Genomic DNA, 22,557 nt, shown 5'->3' with positions numbered 1-22,557 from the left:
TATTGGGGATGCTGAAGATGTGTCTCAACAGTAAAGTACTTGCAAGGCCCCCAATACTGGGGAGGGGGGGTGAAGGAGAACCCACATTTTAGGACTAGGAATATAGCTCAGTGGTAAAACACTTGCCTAGCAGAGACAAGACCCTGGGGTTCAATCCCAACACTGTAAAAAAGAAAAAGCAACATATTACAAAGCAGTACTATTACAACACAGTATCAGACTCCACAGTCAGGCACTGTGGTGCACACCTATAATCCTACTTCAGAGGCTGACGCAGGATGATTCCTAGTTTGACACCATCCTGGACAACTTATTGACACTCTCTCAAAAACAAAAGGGAGGCCAGGCACATGGTGCACACCTGTAATCCCAGCAGCCTGGGAGACTGAGGCAGATGATCACAAATTCAAAGTCAGCCTTAGCAACTTGGCAAAGCCCCTAAGCAACTTACTGAGAATCTGACTCAAAATAAAAAATAAAATGAGAGCCATGGGTATAGCTCAGTGGGAGAGTGCTTGCCTAGCACATGTGAGGCACATCCTCAGCACCACATAAAGATAAAATAAAGGTAGTGGGTCCATCTATAACTAAAATTTTAAAAAATAAAATGGGCTGAGGTGTGGTTCAGTGGTTAAAGACCCTTGGGTTCAATCCCTGGTTGAAAAAAAATTAACAGAAAAAAGGGCTTGGGATGTAGTTTAGTGTTAGAGCACTTGCCTAACATATGTGAGGTCCTAGATTCAATCCCCCAGTAAAATAAATAAATAAACAAGAAAGAATCTATTAAACCAGACATGAAAAAGATTTGTAACAGCATCAATACAATGCCACTCTAAGTTCTCAGTTATTTTGGAAAATATTTTTCATGAAAACGTTATTACTTGTGTTAACATACAAGGGGTATGTTACTGCTATTTGAAATTAACAAACAGCTAATTTTTAAAAACTTCTAATAATAGTTACCTTATTAGATGTTACCTTATTAATAGTGACCTTACTAGAAGTTACTTTATTAATAGTAACCTTATTAGAAGTTACTTTATTAATAGTTACCATCAGCTGGCAGTCTGAAGGGCAGGGAAACAGCCCAATGAACATCACTGCAGAGGAGCCAATCAGCTAGATGTTGCTGGGGCCACTGTGAGCCAATCATCAGCCGGCAGCTGGAAGCTTGGAATCCCATACAATCCACAGGGACAAGGCATAGTTGAAAGAGCTCATCAAACTATTAAAATGTACTTATTAAAGCAAAAAGATGGAATTGGGAAGGGGTATATATTCCCCAAAGATAAACTTAAAATAACCCTTTTTACTCTAAACTTTTTAAATTTGGATTCATCAGGACTTAGTGCTGCAGAAAGGCATATGTGTCCAAAAAATGTACATAAGCCCAAGGTACTTTGGAAAGATATTCTAACAGGACAATGGAAAGGTCCTGACCCAGTAATTGTCTGGAATCGGGGGTCTGTTTGTGTGTTTCCACAGGAAGAACAGCAGCCGATTTGGATTCCAGAGAGATTAACCAAGGTCCTGACCCAGTGATTGTCTGGAGTCGGGGGCCTGTTTGTATGTTTCCACAGGAAGAACAGCATCCGATTTGGATTCCAGAGAGATTAACCAAGGTCCTAACCCAGTGATTGTCTGGAGTCGGGGGTCTGTTTGTGTGTTTCCACAGTGAGAACAGCAGCCAATTTGGATTCCAGAGAGATTAACTAAAGCGAATTCTACAGACCAAAAAGAAGATGATTTGGCTCAAATCAATAACAGCTGATATCCAAAACTCCAATTTGGCTATCCTTACATCTGCGACAGAACCAGGATGCTTTTTTCAATATCTGTTTTATTATTGCCCTTTCCCATATCATGAAGTTCTATTTTGTTTTTTGAGCTCATACAGACCTAGGTTAATGTTTTGCTGATCAGTTCTATTTTTTTTTACTATAGAGTTTTTAAACATTGCAATGGAGATTTCACCTGTAAAAAGTTATAAGGCCTTTACTATTATGTTATGTGTTGTATGTATTATATTATGTGTGCACACTTGTGTTATATGTTTGAATGTACATATGTCCATATATCATATATGATGAGCGCTCATGAAAAAATGGATCCAAAAAAAAAAATTTTTTTTTATTCACGTGATTTAAATGGTTTAATTTAAATTGGGTAAATAACTGTTAAGAATTGTTTTAATATGTAAACAAAAAAGGTTAACAGATCTGTTTGTTTACTTTCACCTATCCTTTTCATTATATTTAATAATTCTTTTCAAGATAATGTAAATTGTTAAGAAAATTGTTTTCTTTTAGTGCCTTCTGGAATGTTACACAATGTTTTCTTTAGCTATTATCGCCAGAATTTCTATCTTCATCCCAGTGCCAGTGAAGATAATGTAAATTGTTTTTTTTTTTTTTTAAACTTTGATATTTATTTTTCAGTATTTGGCGGACACAGCATCTTTGTCTGTATGTGGTGCTGAGGATCGAACCCGGGCCACACGCATGCCAGGCGAGCGCGCTACCACTTGAGCCACATCCCCAGCCCCGATAATGTAAATTGTTAAGAAAATTGTTTTCTTTTAGTGCCTTCTGGAATGTTACACAATTTTTTCTTTAGCCATTATTGCCAGAATTCCTATCTTCATCCCTGTGCCGGTGAAGACAAAGATAAAACTAATCTACAGTTTCTGCAATAGCCATCACTGAACCGCTTACAGAACTTGCCTAAACTATGTGTCACTTGTATGCATTGTGAACTATCTGTTGGTGCAGCGACTTGTGGTACTGTTGGGGTATTTTTGCTGATAATGTCATCGGTGGTACAATTTTCCCAAAAGGAGCCATCAATTGGCTTGGTATGTCTTCCTCCCTTCTGCTTGTCATGATCGTTCAGCTAAAATTTGGGGGCCAACAGAGGTGAGGCAAAGAACCTTACCCCCCCCCCCCGTGGTACCTCTCCACAGGTGTGGCTGTATACTGGACCGGTAGTCAATGACAGGTAAGATCCAATTACAATGGTACCAACCTAAGACAGGAGGCTGACGCCCTGAGGTCAGCTCATCTGAAGACGGGTAAGGACCATATGTAGTATTGGACAACCTAAGGCAGGCACGGTCCCTAAGCCACATGTTTGTTGTTTAAACAGAGAGGGGGAGATGTTGAGAGCCACAGCCAAAGGGGCCCCAGCAAACTTCCAGCTGCCAGCTGATGATTGGCTCACAGTGGCCCCAGCAACATCTAGCTGATTGGCTCCTCTGCGGTGATGTTCATTGGGCTGTTTCCCTGCCCTTCAGACTATGGAACTGCTCATTGGGGGACTTCTTTGGCTCCGCCCACGCAACCCAGCCAATTGGCCTCAAGAGCAGGAGGATTGGGGGAGGTGGAGAGGTTGGTGTGAGAGAGAGGCTTGTGGAAGCCGGTGGTGGCAGTTGGGCTCTGAGGGTTTCTTTTCCTGAGGAGCTGTTTTGCTTGGCGTTTGTAGTTCTAAAAATAAAGTTAGTTTCTTTTGACAAGTGGCTCCTGAATTGTGCCCAGCCAGACTGCGGCAAGTTACCTTATTAGAAGTTTTTAAAAATTAGATGTTAATTTAAAATAGCAGCAACATAACTGTTGTATGTTAACACAAGTAATAACATTTTCATGAAAAATATTTTCCAAAATAACTATCAATAGATATAAGCCACATAAGCAAAAGCACTAAGGGAAAACAATTTTCATGCACATTCTTATCTAGGCCTCTCCCATCTAATTCAAATTTGTGATTTATAGTATTTCATATTTTTAAAAAATATAGTTGGGGCGCTGGAGCTGTAACTCAGTGGTACAGTGCTTGCCTCCCAGATATGAGGTCCCAGGTTTGATCCTCAGCACTACATAAAAATAAATAAATAAAAATAAAGAATGAAAAAAGAATTGAAACTAAGGATTTAAAAGTATGTGCATGTGTGTGTGCATGTGTGTTTGGATTCCTTTTAGCATATTATTAATCTCTTTCTTGTTGTTGCTTTTTTCTGGTGCCTTATAGTTGTACATAAGAGTCGGAATCATTGACAGTCATACACATATGGAATTTAATTTACTTCATTTCATTCACCAGTAACCCTGCTTTTCCTCTCCTCTCTTCCCATTCTCTACTGGTCTACCTTACATTCATTTACTTATGTTTTTGAAACCAGAGTATTACACTCTGCTTTTTAATTAAGTTTATTATTTCTACTTGTTCTGTTCCCCTTTTTTAGTGTAGTGCTAGGGATCAAACCCAGGACCCTAAATAGGCTCTACCACTGAGCCAGACCATTTTATTTTGAGACAGGGTCTCACAAGCTAGGCATGGTGCACATGCCTATAATCCCAATGACAAGAAAGGCTGACTTCCAAGTCTGAAGCCAGTCTCAGGAACTTAGCAAAGCTACAAATGTAGCTTAGTGGTAAAGGTCTGAGAGCCACAGCCTAAGAGGCCCCAGCAAACTTCCAGCTGACAGCTGATTGGCTCACAGCCAGCAAACTTCTAGCTGCCAACTGATTGGCTCCTCTGCAGCGATGCTCATTGGGCTGTTTCCCCGCCCTTTCAGACCACGGAGCTGCTCATTGGGGGACTTTTTTTGGCTCCGCCCACACAACCCAGCCAATCGGCCTCAAGACCTGGAGGAGTGGGGCAGGTTTAGAGGCTTGTGGGAAGCAGGTGGTGGCAGTTGGGCTCTGAGAGAATTCCTGAAGAGCTCCTGTGGTCTGGCGTGTGTTCTAAAACTAAAGTTCTTTTCTGCTTGATAAGTGGCTCCTGAATTGTGCCCAGCCAGACTGTGACAGTAAAGTGCCGCTGGATACAATCCCCAGGGGGTGAAAGGGAGACAGGGTCTTGCTGAGTTGCCAGGCTGGCCTCAAACTTGGAATCCTACTGCCTCTGCAATTACAGGTGTACACCAACATGAGCTCCTAAACTGATTTTTAAAAAACATCTTTACTTGGGTATTTGGTCACCTCAATTTATATATCTTACATGTGTATATAACATGTCTTATAGCATTGCTCTGCAATTACCTCTGCAATTACAGGTGTACACCAACATGAGCTCCTAAACTGATTTTTAAAAAACATCTTTACTTGGGTATTTGGTCACCTCAATTTATATATCTTACATGTGTATATAACATGTCTTATAGCATTGCTAGATTTGCTTCTGTTCATTTGAATTCTCCATGAATGTTTTTCAAGCAGGTCTTTGGCTGATTTTCTAAGGCCTTCTACATTTGAGAATTTTTTACTCATCCCTCACCCTTGAATGATGACTAGAAATAAAATTCAAGGTTTGAAATTACTTTCAATACTCTTTTTAATACTTAAAAAATATTACTCTATTAATAGTCTTTTTGAAGTCAATACTGTTGAATATGTTAATTTGAATTTGCTCCTTTGTAATGTTACCTTGTTCACTTTTAGACTTTATATCTGATAGTCTTTTTTTTTTGGTGATACCAGGGATTGAACCCAGGGGCACTTAACTATTAAGCCGCATCCCCAGCTCTTTTTGTATTTTATTTACAGACAGGGTCTCAATGAGTTGCTTAGGGACTCACTAAATTGCTGACAATTACTTGCAATCCTTCTGCCTCACCTCCCATGCTGCTGGGAGTACAGGCCTGAGCCACTATGCCCAGCTTATATGATAGTCTTAAATTTTACTGTACCATATACAGTAATTCTGAGGTATTCTATTTATTTGTTGACTATTGAGATGCTAGGGATCAAACCCAGGGCCTTGCATATGCCAGAACTATACATATACCAAGGCATTCTATGGTATTATATATGGATTTTTAAAATCCAAGAAGATGTTTCATCTTAAATTCTAGGAAATAAATATCTATTATTTCCTTAAACATTTTTCCTATTTTTCCGATTCCAAGTTTCCTCCCTAAGTGTTGGCACTTTTTTTTTTTTTAAGTTGTAGATGGACACAATATCTTTATTTTATTTTTAGTGGTGCTGAGGATCGAATATAGGGCCTCAAGTGTGCCTCTGCCACTGCGCTACAGCCCCAGCCTTAGCACTTCTCTTTTTTAAGCATACATTTATACAGTAATCCTGATGATTCTGTCTTATCCACTTTATATACATAATTTAAAGTTCAGAAAGATGTTCACATGTAACACTATCCTTTCCCAGAACCTGTCACCATTCCAATCAAACTATGCCCATTAAACAAGCACTCCCCCATTCTCTCTCCCACCCCCCAGATCCTAGTAACTTATTTTCTATTGTCCATGAACTTGCTTATTCTGTATAGCTCATATAAGTAGACCAAATAATTCTTGGCCTTATGTTTCTAGCTTACTTAATTCATGTTTTTAAGGTATCACTCATGTGATGGCATGTATCAAAATTTCATTCTTTTTAAAGCTCAAAATTTTTCCACTGTATGCAAATATGACAGGGCAGCTCCTTTGGGAAGTCTTCCCACCCATACCAGACTGAACCCACACCAGGCAAGCTCTCTATCACTTAGATACATACCTCATTTTTAAATTTTATTTTAATATACGGTCACATTAAATTGCCCAAGCTGGTACCCTAACTTGATTTTCTGCTTTAGCCTGTTCAGTAGTTGTATTTCATCAGGAAGTTGTTCTTTGAGGTTACTTTTGCCTCTCCCTCTCTTTGCCCCTTTTAAGGTTCCTCCTCCTCCCTAATCCTTTTCAAAGAACTTTTCCCTCCCTTTTGCCTTTTGCTTCTCTAAAGAGAAGCCCTACCTATTCCCCCGGGCTCATGTCTATCTTTATGCTAGTACCACACTACTTTTGATTGTTATAGTTTTATATTAAATTTTAAAATCAAGAAGTTTGAGCCCCCCCAATTTCCTTCTTTTTCAAGATTGTTTTGGCTATCTGGGTCCCCTGAGATTCCATATGAACTCAGAAAAGGTTTTTCTATTTCTGCAAAAACCATCATTAGGATTTCAACAGGAATTGCTTTTAATCTGAGTAATACCATCTTAACAATTATCTTTTTATCCTTTAACATGGACTATCTTTTATTTAGGTATTGTTTCATTTCTCTCAGTAATGTTTATAGTCTTCAGTGTGCAAATCTTTTGCCTCCTTGGATAAATGTATTCCAAGTATTTCATTCTCCCTGATGCTATTGTAAATGGAATTGTTAATTTCAGATTGTTCACTGCTCATGCACAACTATGCAACTAATTTTTTTTTCTAATTTACCTTGAGATGTTGCTGTATCAATTTATTAGCTCCAATAGATTGTTTTGCAAAATCATTACTATTTTTATATGTTCGATATCATCTTGAACATATCTTGCTTCTTCTTATCTAGATGTCTTTTGTTTCTTATTTTTGCCTAATTTGACTTTTTTTTTTTTAAAGGAGAAAAGCACTTTTATTGGGATTTCCAGAATACATTAGACTCAGGGGCTTTTAAATCCTAAGTCAACATTAATTATTCCTCACAATCTACAGATTTTTTTTTTTAGTTGTTGATGGCACTATGTATAAATAAATAAAATAAAGGTCTAAAAATCAAACCCAGTGCCTCACACTATCCCAGCCCCCAGATTTTTTTTTTTTTTTTTAATCCTCAGACAGGGTTTAAATTGCTGAAGCTGGCCCTGACTTGACTCCTGCCTCAGTCTCCTGGGTTGAGGGGATTACAGGCATGCCACCAAGCCTGACTAATATCTACAAATTAAAGTGCAAAATTAACTGTTCTTGCTTACAACTTTGTCTTGGTCACTTCAGCATTTTTCTTTTTTTAAGATGGACACAATATATTTATTTATTTATTTTTATGTGGTGCTAAGGATCAAACCCAGTGCCTCATATGTGCAAGGCAAGCACTGTACCACTGAGCTATAACCCCAACCCCTCACTCCAGCATTTTTATATTTTAACTTCCTAATAAGTCATGCCTCTGAGCCTTCGCAAAATGCATTTCTTTCTGCTTAGAAGGTTCTTTATACTCCTAATAAACTCTTGACTCTTGTGTCTCAAGAATCAAAACACTGGTATGGCTCAGTAGTGGAATGCTTGCCACACACATAAGAGGCACTGGGTTCGATCCTCAGCACATTTAAAAAAATAAATAAATAAAGATATGTGTCCATCTACAACTATAAAAAATATTTTGAAAATTCTTTTTTTTAGGTTAATGATTTTCCTTTATTTTTTAAGAAGTTGGGAAGGAGAACAATCAATTTGAAAATGATTTCTTTTTTGAAAATTCTTTTTTTCTTAATTTTTTTAGTTGTTGGTGGACACAATATCTTTATTTTTATTTATTTATTTTTTTATGTGGTGCTGAGGATGGAACCCAGGGTCTCACGTGTGCAAGGCAAATACTCTACCACTGAGCCACAACCCCAGCCCTTGAAAATTCTTAAAAAAAAAAAAAAAATTGAAACACTGGGGCTTGGGTTGTAACACAATGATAAAGTGTGTGCTTGGCCCTGGGTTCAGATTAGTGAAAAATAAAGAAAGACAACACCTGTGTTGCCTTCCAGTAATGTGACAGACTGGATCTTCCCTCCTCCATATTTCTTTGTACCTGTAATTCTGGTTAGTATAAAACCTATGTAAAGGCTCAGAGTTGTAAAGTGGCTCATCAGTTTAAGCAATGGTAAAAAGATCTTAAATGGCCAGTCTGTAGATTACAGATGTGAGATTCTTGATTCCAGGGCCAATATTCTGTTTATTTCTATATACTCTTTCATGTTGTAGCATTAAAATTGGGAAAAGTGAAAACACAGACTCACTCAGCTCTTATTGACTATAAGTCCATTTTTCAGCTGCCTCAACACCAGAACTTGCTATTTACATTCTTCTGTTTTCCTCCTAACAAACTATTTCAGGTCACCACCTCTTTCAGACCCAGTCCTCTTTGTATATTCTTTTATACAGATTAAGAACATCTTTGATCAGCTTTCTTTCTCAGCAGAACATATTCCTTCTTGAATGTCGCTCCCTCCCATCTCTACCTGTGAATATAAAACCAATGCCTAAAGAACATCATTAAAACAAACTCAGATCTTCCCTACCCAGCCATTCTCTAGCTGCTGTGCTATTTCCCTCTTGGTAATTCCTCATTTTCTCTCCATGCACTTCCTTAAACAACTAATCAATATTTTAAAGCATCTACTATGTGCAAAGGACTATAAGAAGTCCACAAAACATAACTGTTTCTAATAATTCCTTAAACCTTCTAAAACAGCTTCTAAAAGTACTCTCTGAAACCTTCTTGATTTCCATTCTATTAACACCCTCTTCATGATGGCTCATTTACTCTCATAATCTTCCACACAATTTATATTACCCCATCCAGCAGAGTTAAAACTATGTTTTACTCATTTCTAATCTTTATTCCTATGCTTGTACTGGGAATTTCTTCCTCTGCAATCTCACTGCCAGTGTAAGTTTGAAACCCCATCATCACTGCTTTTTATCCTGTAACAAATCAAGCATACCACCTTTAAATTAAACCTATACCATTTTTATGTTTCTTAAGAAATTAAAAGCTTGGGGCTGGGGATGTGACTCAAGCAGTAGCGCGCTCGCCTGGCATGCGCAGGGCACTGGGTTCAATCCTCAGCAGCACATAAAAATAAAATAAAGATGTTGTGTCCACCAAAAACTAAAAAATAAATATTAAAAAATTCTCTCAAAAAAAAAAAACTAAAAAGTTTAAGTGGAGTTAAACAGAAATACATAAAATTTGCTTTTTTGTAAATAGTTTTATTAAAATATAATTCACATACCATTTTCCATTAAAGTATATAATGAATTTTTAGAATATCCACAGATATGAATAACTTCACCGAAGTCAATTTGAGAATATTGCCATCACCTAGGTTGGGCCTGGTGGCACACACCTATAATCCGAGTAACTCAGGAAGCTGAGGCAGGAAGATTCCAAATTAAAGGAATTTTGGCAAGAAACTTTCTCAATAAAAAATAAAAAGGGCTTGGGGGATATAGTTAAGTGGCACCATGTGCCATCATGCCTGATGTGCAGCTCTTTGATCTGTACATGGTATGAAGTAACGGCTCAACTTTATTTTTTCTCATATGGATAACCAGTGGGCCTAGAATCATTTGTTAAAACAATTATTCTTTCCCCATTGAATGCTCTTGGCACCCTAGTAGGGGGGTGTGTGGGGAGGGGGAAATCAACTGACCACAGATGGATCAATTTACCATTCTGTTCCATTGACCAGTCTATCCTTATGCCAAAAGCACATCATCTTGATTATTTTTGCTTTGTTGTAAGTCTTAAAATTGGGAAGTACTTAAAAAGTGAGTATTCTACTTTTAATACTGTTTTGGACATTCAGGGTCCCCTGCAATTTCATATGACTTTTAGAGTCAGCTTGTCGATTTCCACAATATATCAGCTGGGATTCTGGCGAGGACTACACTGAATCTGCAAACAGTTTGAAGTGTACTGTCATCCTAATTACTTTAAGTCTTCGAATTCAAGAATATGAGATGGTTTTCATTTATAATAATCCCCTTATCCTCAAGGCATATATTCCAAGACCCTCAGTGTATGTCTGAAACCACAGACAGTACCAAACCACATAAAAAGATTTTTTTCTATGTATACATACCCAGTGTAAAATTTAATTTATAAATTAGGCACAGGAGAGAGTAATAAAAATAATAAAACAAGAAAATTATATCAATGTACTTTAAGAGTTATAAATTATCTCTGGAATATTTCACAATATTTTTTGACCATGATGACCACAAGTGACTAAAATCATAGAAAGGGCTGGGGATGTAGCTCAGTGACAGAGTGTCTGTCTAGCATTCATGAGGCTCTGGGTTCAATCTCTAATACAAATATAAAATAAAATCACAGAAAGTGAAGCCACAGGTGAGGGGGACTACTATATTTAAAAGTGTAACTATACATGGCCTGTATAATTTAAAAGCTTTGACATTGCTATCAGTAAAGTATGTATATGAAAATTATTATCTATTGATTAGCCAAATATTTTATTATTGATATAACAGTTATTGAAATAACACATATTGATTTAACACTTAGAAGATGCGAATTTTTGTACGACATATTGTTTACTTGATAGAAATCTAAACTCTCAAAGGAATTCGAAGAATTTACTGCAGCATTTTATTTTATTTATTTATTTTTTTTAAAGAGAGAGTGAGAGAGGAGAGAGAGAATTTTTTTTTTTTTAATATTTATTTTTCAGTTCTCGGCGGACACAACATCTTTGTTGGTATGTGGTGCTGAGGATCGAACCCGGGCCGCACGCATGCCAGGCGAGCGCGCTACCGCTGAGCCACATCTCCAGCCCTACTGCAGCATTTTAAAAGAGAATTTAAAAATCAAAGAGTTAAAAATTTCTCTCTGATGTCTCTGAATCACTGAAAGGTATTCTTACTATATTTAGTTGAAAAAGGAAGAGCAGAGAAAAGGGAGAAAGTAGTTTTCTCAGTTTTCAAAAGGAAGGAGAGCAGGAATAAGAAAATAATCACTACTACCTGTAACCCCAATGACTCAAGAGGCTGATACAGGAGGATTTCAAATTTGAGGCCAGCCTCAGCAACTTGGTAAAGCCCTAAGCAAATAAGCAAGATCCTGTCTCAAAATAAAAAATTAAGGGCTTGGGAAGAAGCTCAGTGGCAAAGCATCCCTGAGTTTAATCCCCAGTACTCTCACTCCCAACCAAATGATCAATACCACTAGTATACATTAATTCAAAGTCCACCAATTAAATTTTTCTATGTAATCAGAGTTTGAGAGTAGCCCAGTGGTAGAGCACTTGCTGGGGATGTAGCTCAGTGGTAGTGTGTCTGCCTAGCATATGTGAGTCTCTGGGTTTGATCCCTAGCATTGCAAAAATAAATACTCAACAGATAATCCCTTATATATTACCTGGGCAATCATCTTAATTCCATGCTGGCTAGCTATAATCACTAGTGACCCTAATCCTAATAGGAAATGAATATGTGCTTCATTCAATTTCCAAAATCAATTCTAAATCTCCCAGAATCACCCAGACTAGTTGAAAAGCTAAATGAGAAAAAACAAAAACTTACATTTATTTTTTAAGAAATTAATAATCCTCTGACCTACCTTTTCCTTTAGTAAGATGGTTTTATTTGCAAGAAAATGTCCATTTTATACTCAAGCAAGTATCTCTAGAGTTACGTTACTAACTCTAAGATTTCACCAGCAAGACTAAAAAGGCTATTGTTCTGGCTGGGGTTGTGGTTCAGTGGTAGAGCACTCACCTAGCATGTGTGAGGCACTGGGTAAGATCCTTAGCATCACATAAAAATAAATAAAATAAAAGTTTTGTGTCCAACTAAAACTAAAAAAAAAAAAAAAAAGGCTATTGTTTTTATTCCATATGGACTCAAATCTAAAATTCTGGCTGTTTCATTGCAACTGCCTGGTGACAAGCCAGCTAGTATTTCTGGACTTGATCAAGCATCACATACACCGTACTGAGTATACCACACCTTAGGAAACTATTCTAGACCAGTCACTAGACATTTATTCCACTACTTTAAAGTCTAGTGCTGTTTCTCTTTTGAAAAAAAGCTTTACAAATTCTCCTAGTACCAACCTATCCATCAACAGTCCTGCAAGTTCATACTTCAAACATTAGGTAATAGGAAACCTTTTCCAGGAACCAGTAATCTCAAGCTTTTCACATATCTAATGATATTTTTATGGATTGGTACACAAAACTCAAGATTCTTATCAAATGGGATAAGAAGTTAACATGAGAACTCTTAAACTATCTCATGTTGGAATGTCTCTCAATCCTTGAGAAGCCCTTATAGAAAGAAAACTTTCCTTTAAGTTTTACAGCATCAAAAATGTACAGACTAATATATAAAAATAGCAAGTACACATAATGACAACTCCAAAAAACTTTAAGAAATCCTGAGTCTTTCATTAATTTTATCATATTCCAATATTTTTAAATGTATAAGGTATGGCTGGCATTGTAGCTCAGTGGCAGAGTGCTTGCCTAGCAAGCATGAGGCCATGAGTTTAATCCCTAGCACCCAAAAAACAAAAACAAAAAAAGATGTGTAAGGCACATCCCCAGTACATTTCAAATTATTTAATTAATCTGAAAAGTCTTTAGAACAAACTATCCAATTCCTTAAACTCACCAAGTTTAAGGGCTTTCAGAGCCCACTTAACTAATGTAGCAACATCTAGGCTACATATATAGCCTTGCCTAAAGAGACTTTCGAAATTGAAATTCAGGTATATGAGTGGGTACTAAAAAAGTGTGGACGGAGGAAAGACATCAAAGGACCACCCATGAATCTATGTCAAATCACACAACATACATAAAATTTTTGAATGAAGAACAAAGACACTTGAAAGAGATCTGGTATTAGTAAGTACTTCAAAAAGAAACTCCAATGCTTCCCGCCGGCCTTTTAAAGCCTGTGAATTAATGATGATGCTTTTGGAGATGGGTGGGGGAACCACCTAAGACACAAATACAATTATAATATCCTTTTCTGAAATAAAGATTGGTTCTTTTTTAAAAAATCTATAATGCAAGGTACTTTGGGAACAAAGAGGCAGTTAGATCTTAGTGGTATGAAGAAAGTTCTTTTTCTCACTTCATTTCATTAAAATTTCTACAGGCACACAAGACTGTAGAGAAGTGTCCATTTTGTTTTAAGGAAAGCAAGAGGTTTCACCAAGTGCACTACTGCACTCCTGTAATCCCAGCAGCTCAAGAGACTGAGACAGGAGGATGGCAAGTTCAAGGTTAGCCTTAGCAACTTAGCAAGGCCCTAAGTAACTTAGTGGGACCCTATCCGCGCCCCCAGACACATACAAAAAAAAATTTTTTAAAGAACTGGGGATGTAGCTCAGTGGTAAATCACCTTTGGGTTAAATTTCCAGTGTGCAACCTGCCCCTGCCAAAAAAAGTATTTGGAAAGTATAAAGAACTGAAAGTCATACAGTACACATGTAAATTTGACTATGGTTCCCAAAGACATTCATTGCTTTAATAAATGCTTAACAAGGATTGTAAGAAATTCATTAGATTATACTATCTACAGTTATCATCAAGAGCACACATGAACAGGCACAGGTTAATCCATACCAATAACCGCCCTATCACTTAAATGTTTCAGGTTAGTACTCCAGAGGAAGTATTATTCCAAGTATTTTTGGTCTAAGATTACCTGATCCATGTACCCAAACATTAAAGTGCCTGATGCATACTAACCCAGACTGTCTAATTCCCCCAAAAGTTATCATCAATAGAAAGCTCAAAGAAAGAGAGACAGTAATCTCGTATAGAATTTGCAAGCTCGGCAAAACCCACATACCGGCAAGTCCACGCTAACATCAGTGCCATCCAGGAGGGACACCCGACATGTGATGATGGACTTAGAATCTCCAGCTGCAGGGATGTGTGTGGCAGCTCTCTGTGCTTCTCGGAGTCGTTCCTTCTCAGCATGTTTACGCATTGACCGGCGCCCAAGAGTTCTACGGAGGAAGCTCAGCATTTTTGTCACTACAAAACCAGAGAGAACAAAATCATCAGGAGAAAAAATACACTCCACCCAACTTGAAGTGAAATAAATATTTAGTAAAGTCCTATGAACACTATTTTGAAAAGAAAAATAAAACTAGCTACTTTTTACACATACATCAAAAAATCATGTTGTATATATTAAATATAATTTTTCCCATATAAAATTAGTTTACTTTTGGGCTGGGGTTGTGGCTCAGCAGTAGAGCGCTCGCCTAGCACGTGCGAGGCCTTGAGTTCAATCCTCAGCACCACATAAAAATAAATAAATAAAGGTATTGTGTCCAACTACAACTAAAAAATAAATATTAAAAAAATAGTAAGTTTACTTTTAAAAACCCAAGTTTTTAAAGGCACATATAAGACAGCCCCATGGCTTGCAGTTTTCTAAATTTACTGAACTATTTTACAAGCTGATTTGGCAAGGAAAGGCAAACATTTATAAAATTAATCAAACCCCTGGATCAATAAATTATATATGTACAGTAATATCCCCACAAACATTGGAAAATGTTAGACAGTACCAAGTTACAGTTTGATGATTCAACAATTCTGAGAAGTTCCATTTCCTTTCTAAGCACTTATGAAAATAATCACCTACTTTAGCTAAAATATAAGCATAATTCAAACATTATATATTATTAAATATTCTATTTTTTTTTCTTTCTTTTTGTTTTAAAGATAGGGGTCTCACTATGCTGCCCAGCCTGATCTCAATCAAACTAGAGTCAAGGGATCCTTCCATCTCATCTCAGTCTCTGCAGTGCACATGATACCATGCCTGGCTCTACAGAATGCAAATTACTACCTAACAAACATTTATGTCATATTACTTTAGTTACTTGTTTCCTTATCTCTACTAAGAACATTAAGGCTAAACAAAAATAGTAAAAACAGATGTTAGCAATTTTAAAGATACAGTACACTATATTATGTTTGAAAATACCAACTAGAGGGGTGGAAACACCATAAAAACAAGGTCAAACCCTGCTTTATATGCTTAAAAAAAAAGTCAACTTGCTAACATAATGTGCTTAATTTTCACAACAAAGAATTTGAGAATAAGTATATATAACTAAACAAAAGATTATTAATTGCAGAAAAAATAAGTTGCACAGCAAATGCAAATAATCACAATACACTATATGACAGCTACTAAAGTTCACGATCAACACTAAATATTGATCTAATCATAACCACAAATTGCAACTGAGGAGATATAGTTTATATTGGAAATGCCCAAAGAAATACATTATAAAAACACACATTTGAACACTAACCAAAGAACTTCAGCCACTTTTTGTACTGATGTTTGATTTTTAAAAAGATCCTTATCTCTTAGAGATACATACTTAAATATTTACATAAGGAAAAGATGTTTTGCCTGGTATTTGGGTCAAACTAACAGAGAAGGGAATTAAGTCCTGAAAGAGATGAAACAAATTGGTCAACAGCTATTGAAACTGGGTCATAGGTACGAGGTGGGGGGGGGGGGTCATTACACTCTCGTGACTCTTATATATGTTGAATTTCTCCATAATAAAAATTTTTAAAGGAAAAATATGTTCGAAATGTACTGCAATTTTGTGTTTCCTAGGAAACTAAGTGTAAAACGATTTTTTCTTCCATATTATCCTGACACCTTAAAAACTGGTTCACTACACGAGTTAGCCTGTTTAAAAAAAAAAGTTTTTAGATTTAGAATTTAAAATTTTTTTTAAACAGAGTCTCCCTATGTTACTCCCAATTCCTGGATTCCCACCTCGCCTCCTATATAGCTAGGACTATAATTTCTTAACAGGTGCCACAACTCCCAATAAATTTAGAATTTTAATATCTTCATTTTGAATGATAAAACACAGAATCAGCAACAGTAAGTTATTTTTACAGGAATATGAACGTGCCTCCAAAAAAAAATTACAGATGCACTAAAGATTTAAAGTGAAAAAGAAATGAAAAGGTACTAGTACTTGACATGGTAGGCAAGCAAGCACTCTACCTCACAATTTGACTAAACTGCCCAGGCTGGCCTCAAACTTGAGATCCTGCCAGGACTGATGGCCCACACCTGTAATCCCAGCATCTTGGGAGTCTGGAGACAGAACTGCATATTCAAATCCAGCCTTCCCAAATTTACAAGGCCCTGTCTCAAAATAAAAATAAAAAGGACTGGCAATATAGCTCAGTGGTAGAGCACCTCTCAGTTTAGTCCCCAGTACTGCAAAAACAACCAAACACAGGCTGGGGTTGTAGCTCAGTGGTACCTAACACGTTCAAGAGACACTGGGTTCGATCCTTTGCACCACATAAAAATAAAAATTTAAAAAGGTATTGTGTTCAACTACAACTAAATCAAAAATATTAACAACCAAAAAAAAAAAAAAACCTTCGTGATCCTCCTGCCCCAGCCTCCCAAATAGCTAGTATTATGGTTTATAGGTATATACCACCATATCTAGCTAGTGTGAAGAGCTTTTAAATAATCTGAAAAAAATTTTTTTGAAGGATTAATATGCAGTTTAGTGAACAACTATTACAAATCATTTAGATAAAAAAACACAATTTTTTTTAAATGGGCAAGATAAGAAACAAGGCTTAAAAGATAATAAAAAGATTCCTGGCCAGGGGCAATGGCGCATGCCTATAATCCCAACAACTCAGGAGGCTAAAGCAGAAGAATCGCAAATTTGAGGCCTGCCTGGGCAACTCAGACACTGTCTCAAAATAAAAACTAAAAAATGGATTGAGAGGCTGGGGATATAGCTCAGTGGTAGTACTTGCCTAGCAAGCACAAGAATCTAGATTCAATCCCCAGCACCACACAAAAAAAATAAATAAATAAACAAAATAAAATATTTAAAAAGGCTGGGAACTGGGCATGGTGATGCACACCTGTAATTCCAGCAGCTGGGGAGGCTGACGCAGGAGGATTGCAAGTTCTAGGGCAGCCTCAACAATTTAGCAAGATTTTGCTTCAAAATAAAAAAAGCTGGGAATATAGCTCAGTTGGGTTCAATTCCCAGTACCAAAAAAAAAAAAAATCATAAAAGATATTTACATGGCTCAGCTGTGGTCTAGTGGTTGACTGTTAACCTGGCATGCTCAAAACTATGGGTTCCATCCCCAACACCAGGGGGAAAAGAAAACTTTGTAAAAGACATGCTCAACAAACCCTCAAAAATCCATATTAGAAAGTAAGATAGGGCTGGGGATGTGGCTTCATGGTAGAACCTGCTTAGAATGTGTGAGGCACCGGGTTTGATCCCTAGCATAGGGGAAAAAAATAAAAGATAAAGCTGGGCACAGTAGCCCATGCCTATTGTCCCAACTGGTATGAGGGAGGCTGAGCTGGAGGCAAGATGGGTTGGAACCAGAAGTTCAAGGACCAGAATGGGCAATGTAGTAAGCCCCTGTTTCAAACAAACAAAAGAAGATATTGCTTGTCATTAAAAGACTTAAAGTAGTCAATGTTTAAAAGGCTGAGAAAAACAATCACTTTCATAAACTGTCTTCTTTAAATATGGTTTTTAAACTTGCTGTTAAAAAATTTAATATGCATATCTTTGCATTCAGCAATTCTATTTCTGGTGGATGGCCAAATAAAACAGTAACTTATGTGATCTATTGTAAGATTAAGGATTTTTCCGGGTATAAGTGATTTAGGAAATTTTAAATTATGTCCATCAGCATGTAAAGTTATGGTACATATAACAGTATATAATACAGTTATTCTTTTAAAAATACAGTTGACTTAAATATTGATAAAATTCCTAAGTGAGGGGCTAGGGTTATAGCTCAGTGGTAGAGCACTTGCCTCATTCACGTCAGGCACTAGGTTCAATCCTCAGCACCACATAAAAATAATAAAATAAAGGTATTATAAAATGAGAAAATATACCCACTTGATTCAAATGTATGATATGTCAAGATCATCGTATCGTCATGTGCAACTAATAAAAAATAAAAAAAAGGTATTATGTCCAACTGCAACTAAATATATATATTTTAAAAAAAATGTTCAGTGGTTTATAAAGAAAAATCTTTTTAAAAATTTGTAAGTGAAGGGGCTGAGATGTGGCTCAAGTGGTAGTGCGCTCACCTAGCATGCCTGAGGCACTGGGTTCGATTCTCAGCAGCACCACATAAAAAATAAAGATATTAAAAAAAAAATTTGTAAGTGAAAAATCAAACCAAAAAAAAGTTACACGTTATTATTCTACATTAGGGGGAGGACACACATGCATGCACACCTGCACATACACAGGGACTGGAAGGATATGCAACTGTAAAGGTTCTCTCTAGATAGGGTCAATCTGGAGCTCATATGAATACACAAATGTGTCATTGAGCTTTTATCATTTTTTTTAAAATAACTTTTGTGTTGTTTGCCTCTAATTCCAACTTTGCAGGAAGCTGAAGCAAGTTGATCACAAGTCCAAAGCCCGCCTGGGCAACTTAGTGAGACTGTTTCAAAATTAAAAATTTAAAAAAGGGCTGGGGATATAGGTCAAAGTAAATAACCCCTGAGTTCAGGGTTCAGTCCCCAGTACTGAAATGTGTGTGTGTGTGTGTGTGTGTGTGTGTGTGTGTGTGTGTGTGTGTGTTTGTTCCAAATCAGGCACACTGGTGGTATGCATCTGTAATCCCAGCTCCCTGGGAGGCTGAGGCAGGAGGATTGCAAATTAGAATCCAGCCTGGGGAATTTATCCTGACTCCATCTCAAAAAAGGGCTAGAGATGTAGCTCAGTGATAGAGTGCTTGCTAGTATGTGCCTGGCACCAGCTTCAATCCCCAGTATCACATTTAAAAAAAAAAAAAAAAAAAAGTTTCACTCTTTCCCCATCCCACCCACACTTGCTCAATTTTTTTTTTTTTAAACACTACAGCCAGTAAATTTTTTTTAGCAACCACAAATCTGGACCTTGTTTCTCTCTAATGACAGTGCCCCACATACACTACTCCCACCTGCCTGCCCACTCTAGCTGCTCTCTGCTCTAGTAGTCAGCCAGCCCAGAAGTCTTGATTATGTTCATTAGTTGTTTCATCTTTCTGGAATAATCTTTTTCCATTTCACCTCTCTCTCTTTCTGCTCCTCCTTCGAGTAGTTATCTTCAGATTTACAGGGGAAATGTCTTTTCCTCAGAAAAGCACTCCCAGATTTCTGAGTCTAAATTAGGCACCCCTGTTGGTACTTAGGCATTTCTTTGTGTAATAGTAAAAAACAACAAAAAAAAAATTGCTTAATTTTTTTTTTTTAAACTGACTAATTCCCTACTGAGACACAAAGATAGGGACCTAGACAGACTTCCTCACTACTTTGATCCAACATACACCATGGCAACACGCATACTGGGCTCACATTAATGATCCAGTGGAATTTCTGGATGGTAAAGTTTCAAAGAATTAAAAAAAAAAAACAACTAACTTTCAACAACAAGGGTTTCCTTTTGAATCTTAGAAATGCAAACTGAAATAATAGTTTACCACCTGAATTAATAGAAGTTGTTTTAAAGCATATCCAAGATGAAATGTGTATATATATTTATGACTGGTGGCCACAACATGGTAAGTAATTGCTTCTTAATAAAACAATATACCAGGGCTGGGATTGTGGCTCAGCGGTAGAGTGCTCAGATTCTCAGCACCACAAAAATAAAAATAAAGGCACTGGTTGTATCCATCTACACCTAAAAATAAATAAATAAATATTTTAAAAATAAAAATAAAACAATATGCCAATTTACAGCAAATGCCATGAGGACATTAGCATTTTTGTCCCAGTAATCCCAGTTTAAAAAAAAAATCGTCAACTAGTAATTCAACAGCTGCGAAACTGCGTGTATCGTTTTCTAATGAAGTCAGAGATTTAAAAAAAAAAAATTTTAAATCCTGTGAGGGCTGGGATTGTGGCTCAGTGGCAGAGCGCTTGTCTAGCATATGTGAGGCACTGGGTCTGATCCTCGGCACTACATAAAAATAAACAAATGTCCATCTATAACTAAAAATAATTTTTTTTAAATCCTGTGAACTATCTTACTCCAAATAATCCACCTAAGGCACGTAGAGCTCAGCCACTGGTTAGTTATGTCAGCAACAGGGTTAATGGAACTGCGGGTTGCATAAGAAATGTAGTTATGTTTACTTTTCTCCTAATTCTTAGAAAAGAAAAAATTTGAAATTAGTTTAATATACTAGCAAATAGAGCTATGTCTTCCAGCTCTAAATAGAATTCACCAGTCTAACCCTAAAAATGAGAGACCCATACAATTAACTTTACCCTCCAAGGAGCTCATCATTAACACGACAAAAGCCGGGCGGGGGCGGGGAGGGTGCCTTCGCCCTTCCCAGGACCGGGGACACCTGCCTCGCAAAACTTCCAAGTGGCGGAAGTTTTACTCAACACAATCAGCCAGACGCGTCCTATCGGGCGTCTGCTCCAGGACCCTGACGGGAACTCGAGGTGTTTCCCTAGCCCGCCACTCTCCCCTCGCCGGCTGGCCGGCCCCGCGCCGCTCCTAGAAGCGCAGTGCCCAGCGCCGCCCCGGGCTGGCTCGGCCCGGAGCGCGGCCGCCGGGCAAGCATTCACCCCGCCGCGCCGCGGTATCGCCCGAAACTCCGCCGCCGCTCCTCCCCTCCGGCGGGCTGCTCGCGGAGCCGGCCGGGCGGGGAAGGCCGGGGCAGCCCAGAGTCCCGGAGCGGCCCCCACCCACCTCCCGGGGACGAGGCCGCCTCGGGCGAGGAGGGGTCCGCGCGCCGGGAGAGAAGGGGGTTTTGCAGCCGGGGCCGCCGGGCCTCACGCTTACCTGAGACAGGGGACGACGGCGCGACGGCGATGGGGGCTCCGAGAAGCTGAGGAGGGGGCGGCTCCTCAGGCGACGCCAAGAAATGGCGGCCCACAGCGTGAGCCCACCCTGTGCTAATCTCTAGAGGACCCCGGTCGCCCGCCGGCCCGCCCCTTAAAGCCCTTCCGAGCTCCGCCCTCGAGGGCGGGGCGCTCGGCTCTTAAACTGGACATGACCCCGCCCCGGAAGTCAATCCTCCTGGAGAGGCTCTGGTCAAACCCGCGGCGCCGGACGGAGCAGAGCTGGAGTCGGCTGTCGCCGACCGAGAGCCACTGCCGAAGACGTCTTCGTATCAGACTGCACTCGCAGCGTGGGTGCACGAAGGCGGCTGTCGCTACCTGCGCGACATCCCTAGGTGCCTGGAAAACTAGCTGCTAGATTATTCAATCACTCATTCGAGAAATTAACTGAGGCTGGGAGCGGTGGCGCACGCTGTAACCCCAGCCCTGTGAGAAACGGGAAGGAGGATCACAAGTTCGAGGCCAACCTCAGCAAGTTAGGTAGGCGCTACGCAATTTAGTGAGACCCTGTCTTGAATTAAAAAAATTTAAAGGGCCCAGTGTGGTGGTGCATTGCCTGTAATGCCAGCTGCTGGGGACGCTGAGGATCGTGAGTTCAAAGGCAGCCTCAGCAATTTAGGCCCCAAGCATCTCAGCAAGACATTAACTCTAAATAAAATATTAAAAAGGACTGGGGTGTGGTTCAGTGGTTAAGCTCCCCTGGTTCAATCCACAGTACAAAAAAGAAAAGAAAGAATGGATTTAGTGCTGAGGGTGTGTAAAGGGCATGCCTACCTGTGCACAAGGCAAGAGGGTCCATCCCAACACCGCAAAAAATGAAAAAAATATCTGTAAATATTTACAAGTATCTCCTCTCCCCACACTTCTTAGGGATTAAAAAAGACTTAAGCCTCTGCTGTTTTATTATTATTATTATTATTATTATTATTATTATTATTATTATTGGCTAACCCAACCGTAATTCACCCTTGGGGTTTGGAGAAGAGCCTTCCCTCTCTGAGATCAAGGACACTCCTTCAAAGTTTTTTGGGTTTTTGTTTGTTTTCCTTTCTTTTTTTACCCATTACTGGGATTTATACCACTGAGCTATAGTTCCCAGTCCTTTTTATTTTGAGGCAGGGTCTCATTATGCTGCCTAG

At 38.4% G+C, this 22,557-nt stretch overlaps 1 protein-coding gene across 2 annotated transcripts in view; it reads right to left on the bottom strand.

The window, feature by feature from the left end:
- The window catches only part of Epb41l5 (erythrocyte membrane protein band 4.1 like 5), a 113,645-nt gene extending 92,133 nt beyond the window's left edge, over positions 1 to 21,512 (bottom strand). For both annotated transcript variants that reach the window (XM_026408863.2, XM_026408864.2), the window contains exons 1-2: positions 21,360 to 21,512; positions 14,351 to 14,538 (exon numbers count right to left, since the gene is read on the bottom strand). In XM_026408863.2, the coding sequence (XP_026264648.1) occupies positions 14,351 to 14,530 (180 nt within the window). In that variant the 5' untranslated portion in view covers positions 14,531 to 14,538; positions 21,360 to 21,512. The remainder of the gene's footprint in view (positions 1 to 14,350; positions 14,539 to 21,359) is intronic.
- Between the last annotated feature and the right edge of the window lie 1,045 nt (positions 21,513 to 22,557).

The sequence above is a fragment of the Urocitellus parryii genome, chromosome 1 (genome assembly GCF_045843805.1).
Source record: "Urocitellus parryii isolate mUroPar1 chromosome 1, mUroPar1.hap1, whole genome shotgun sequence".
NCBI lineage: Eukaryota > Metazoa > Chordata > Mammalia > Rodentia > Sciuridae > Urocitellus > Urocitellus parryii.
Note: the sequence above shows the minus strand (reverse complement) of the source record. Positions and strands in the feature narration are given on the sequence as shown.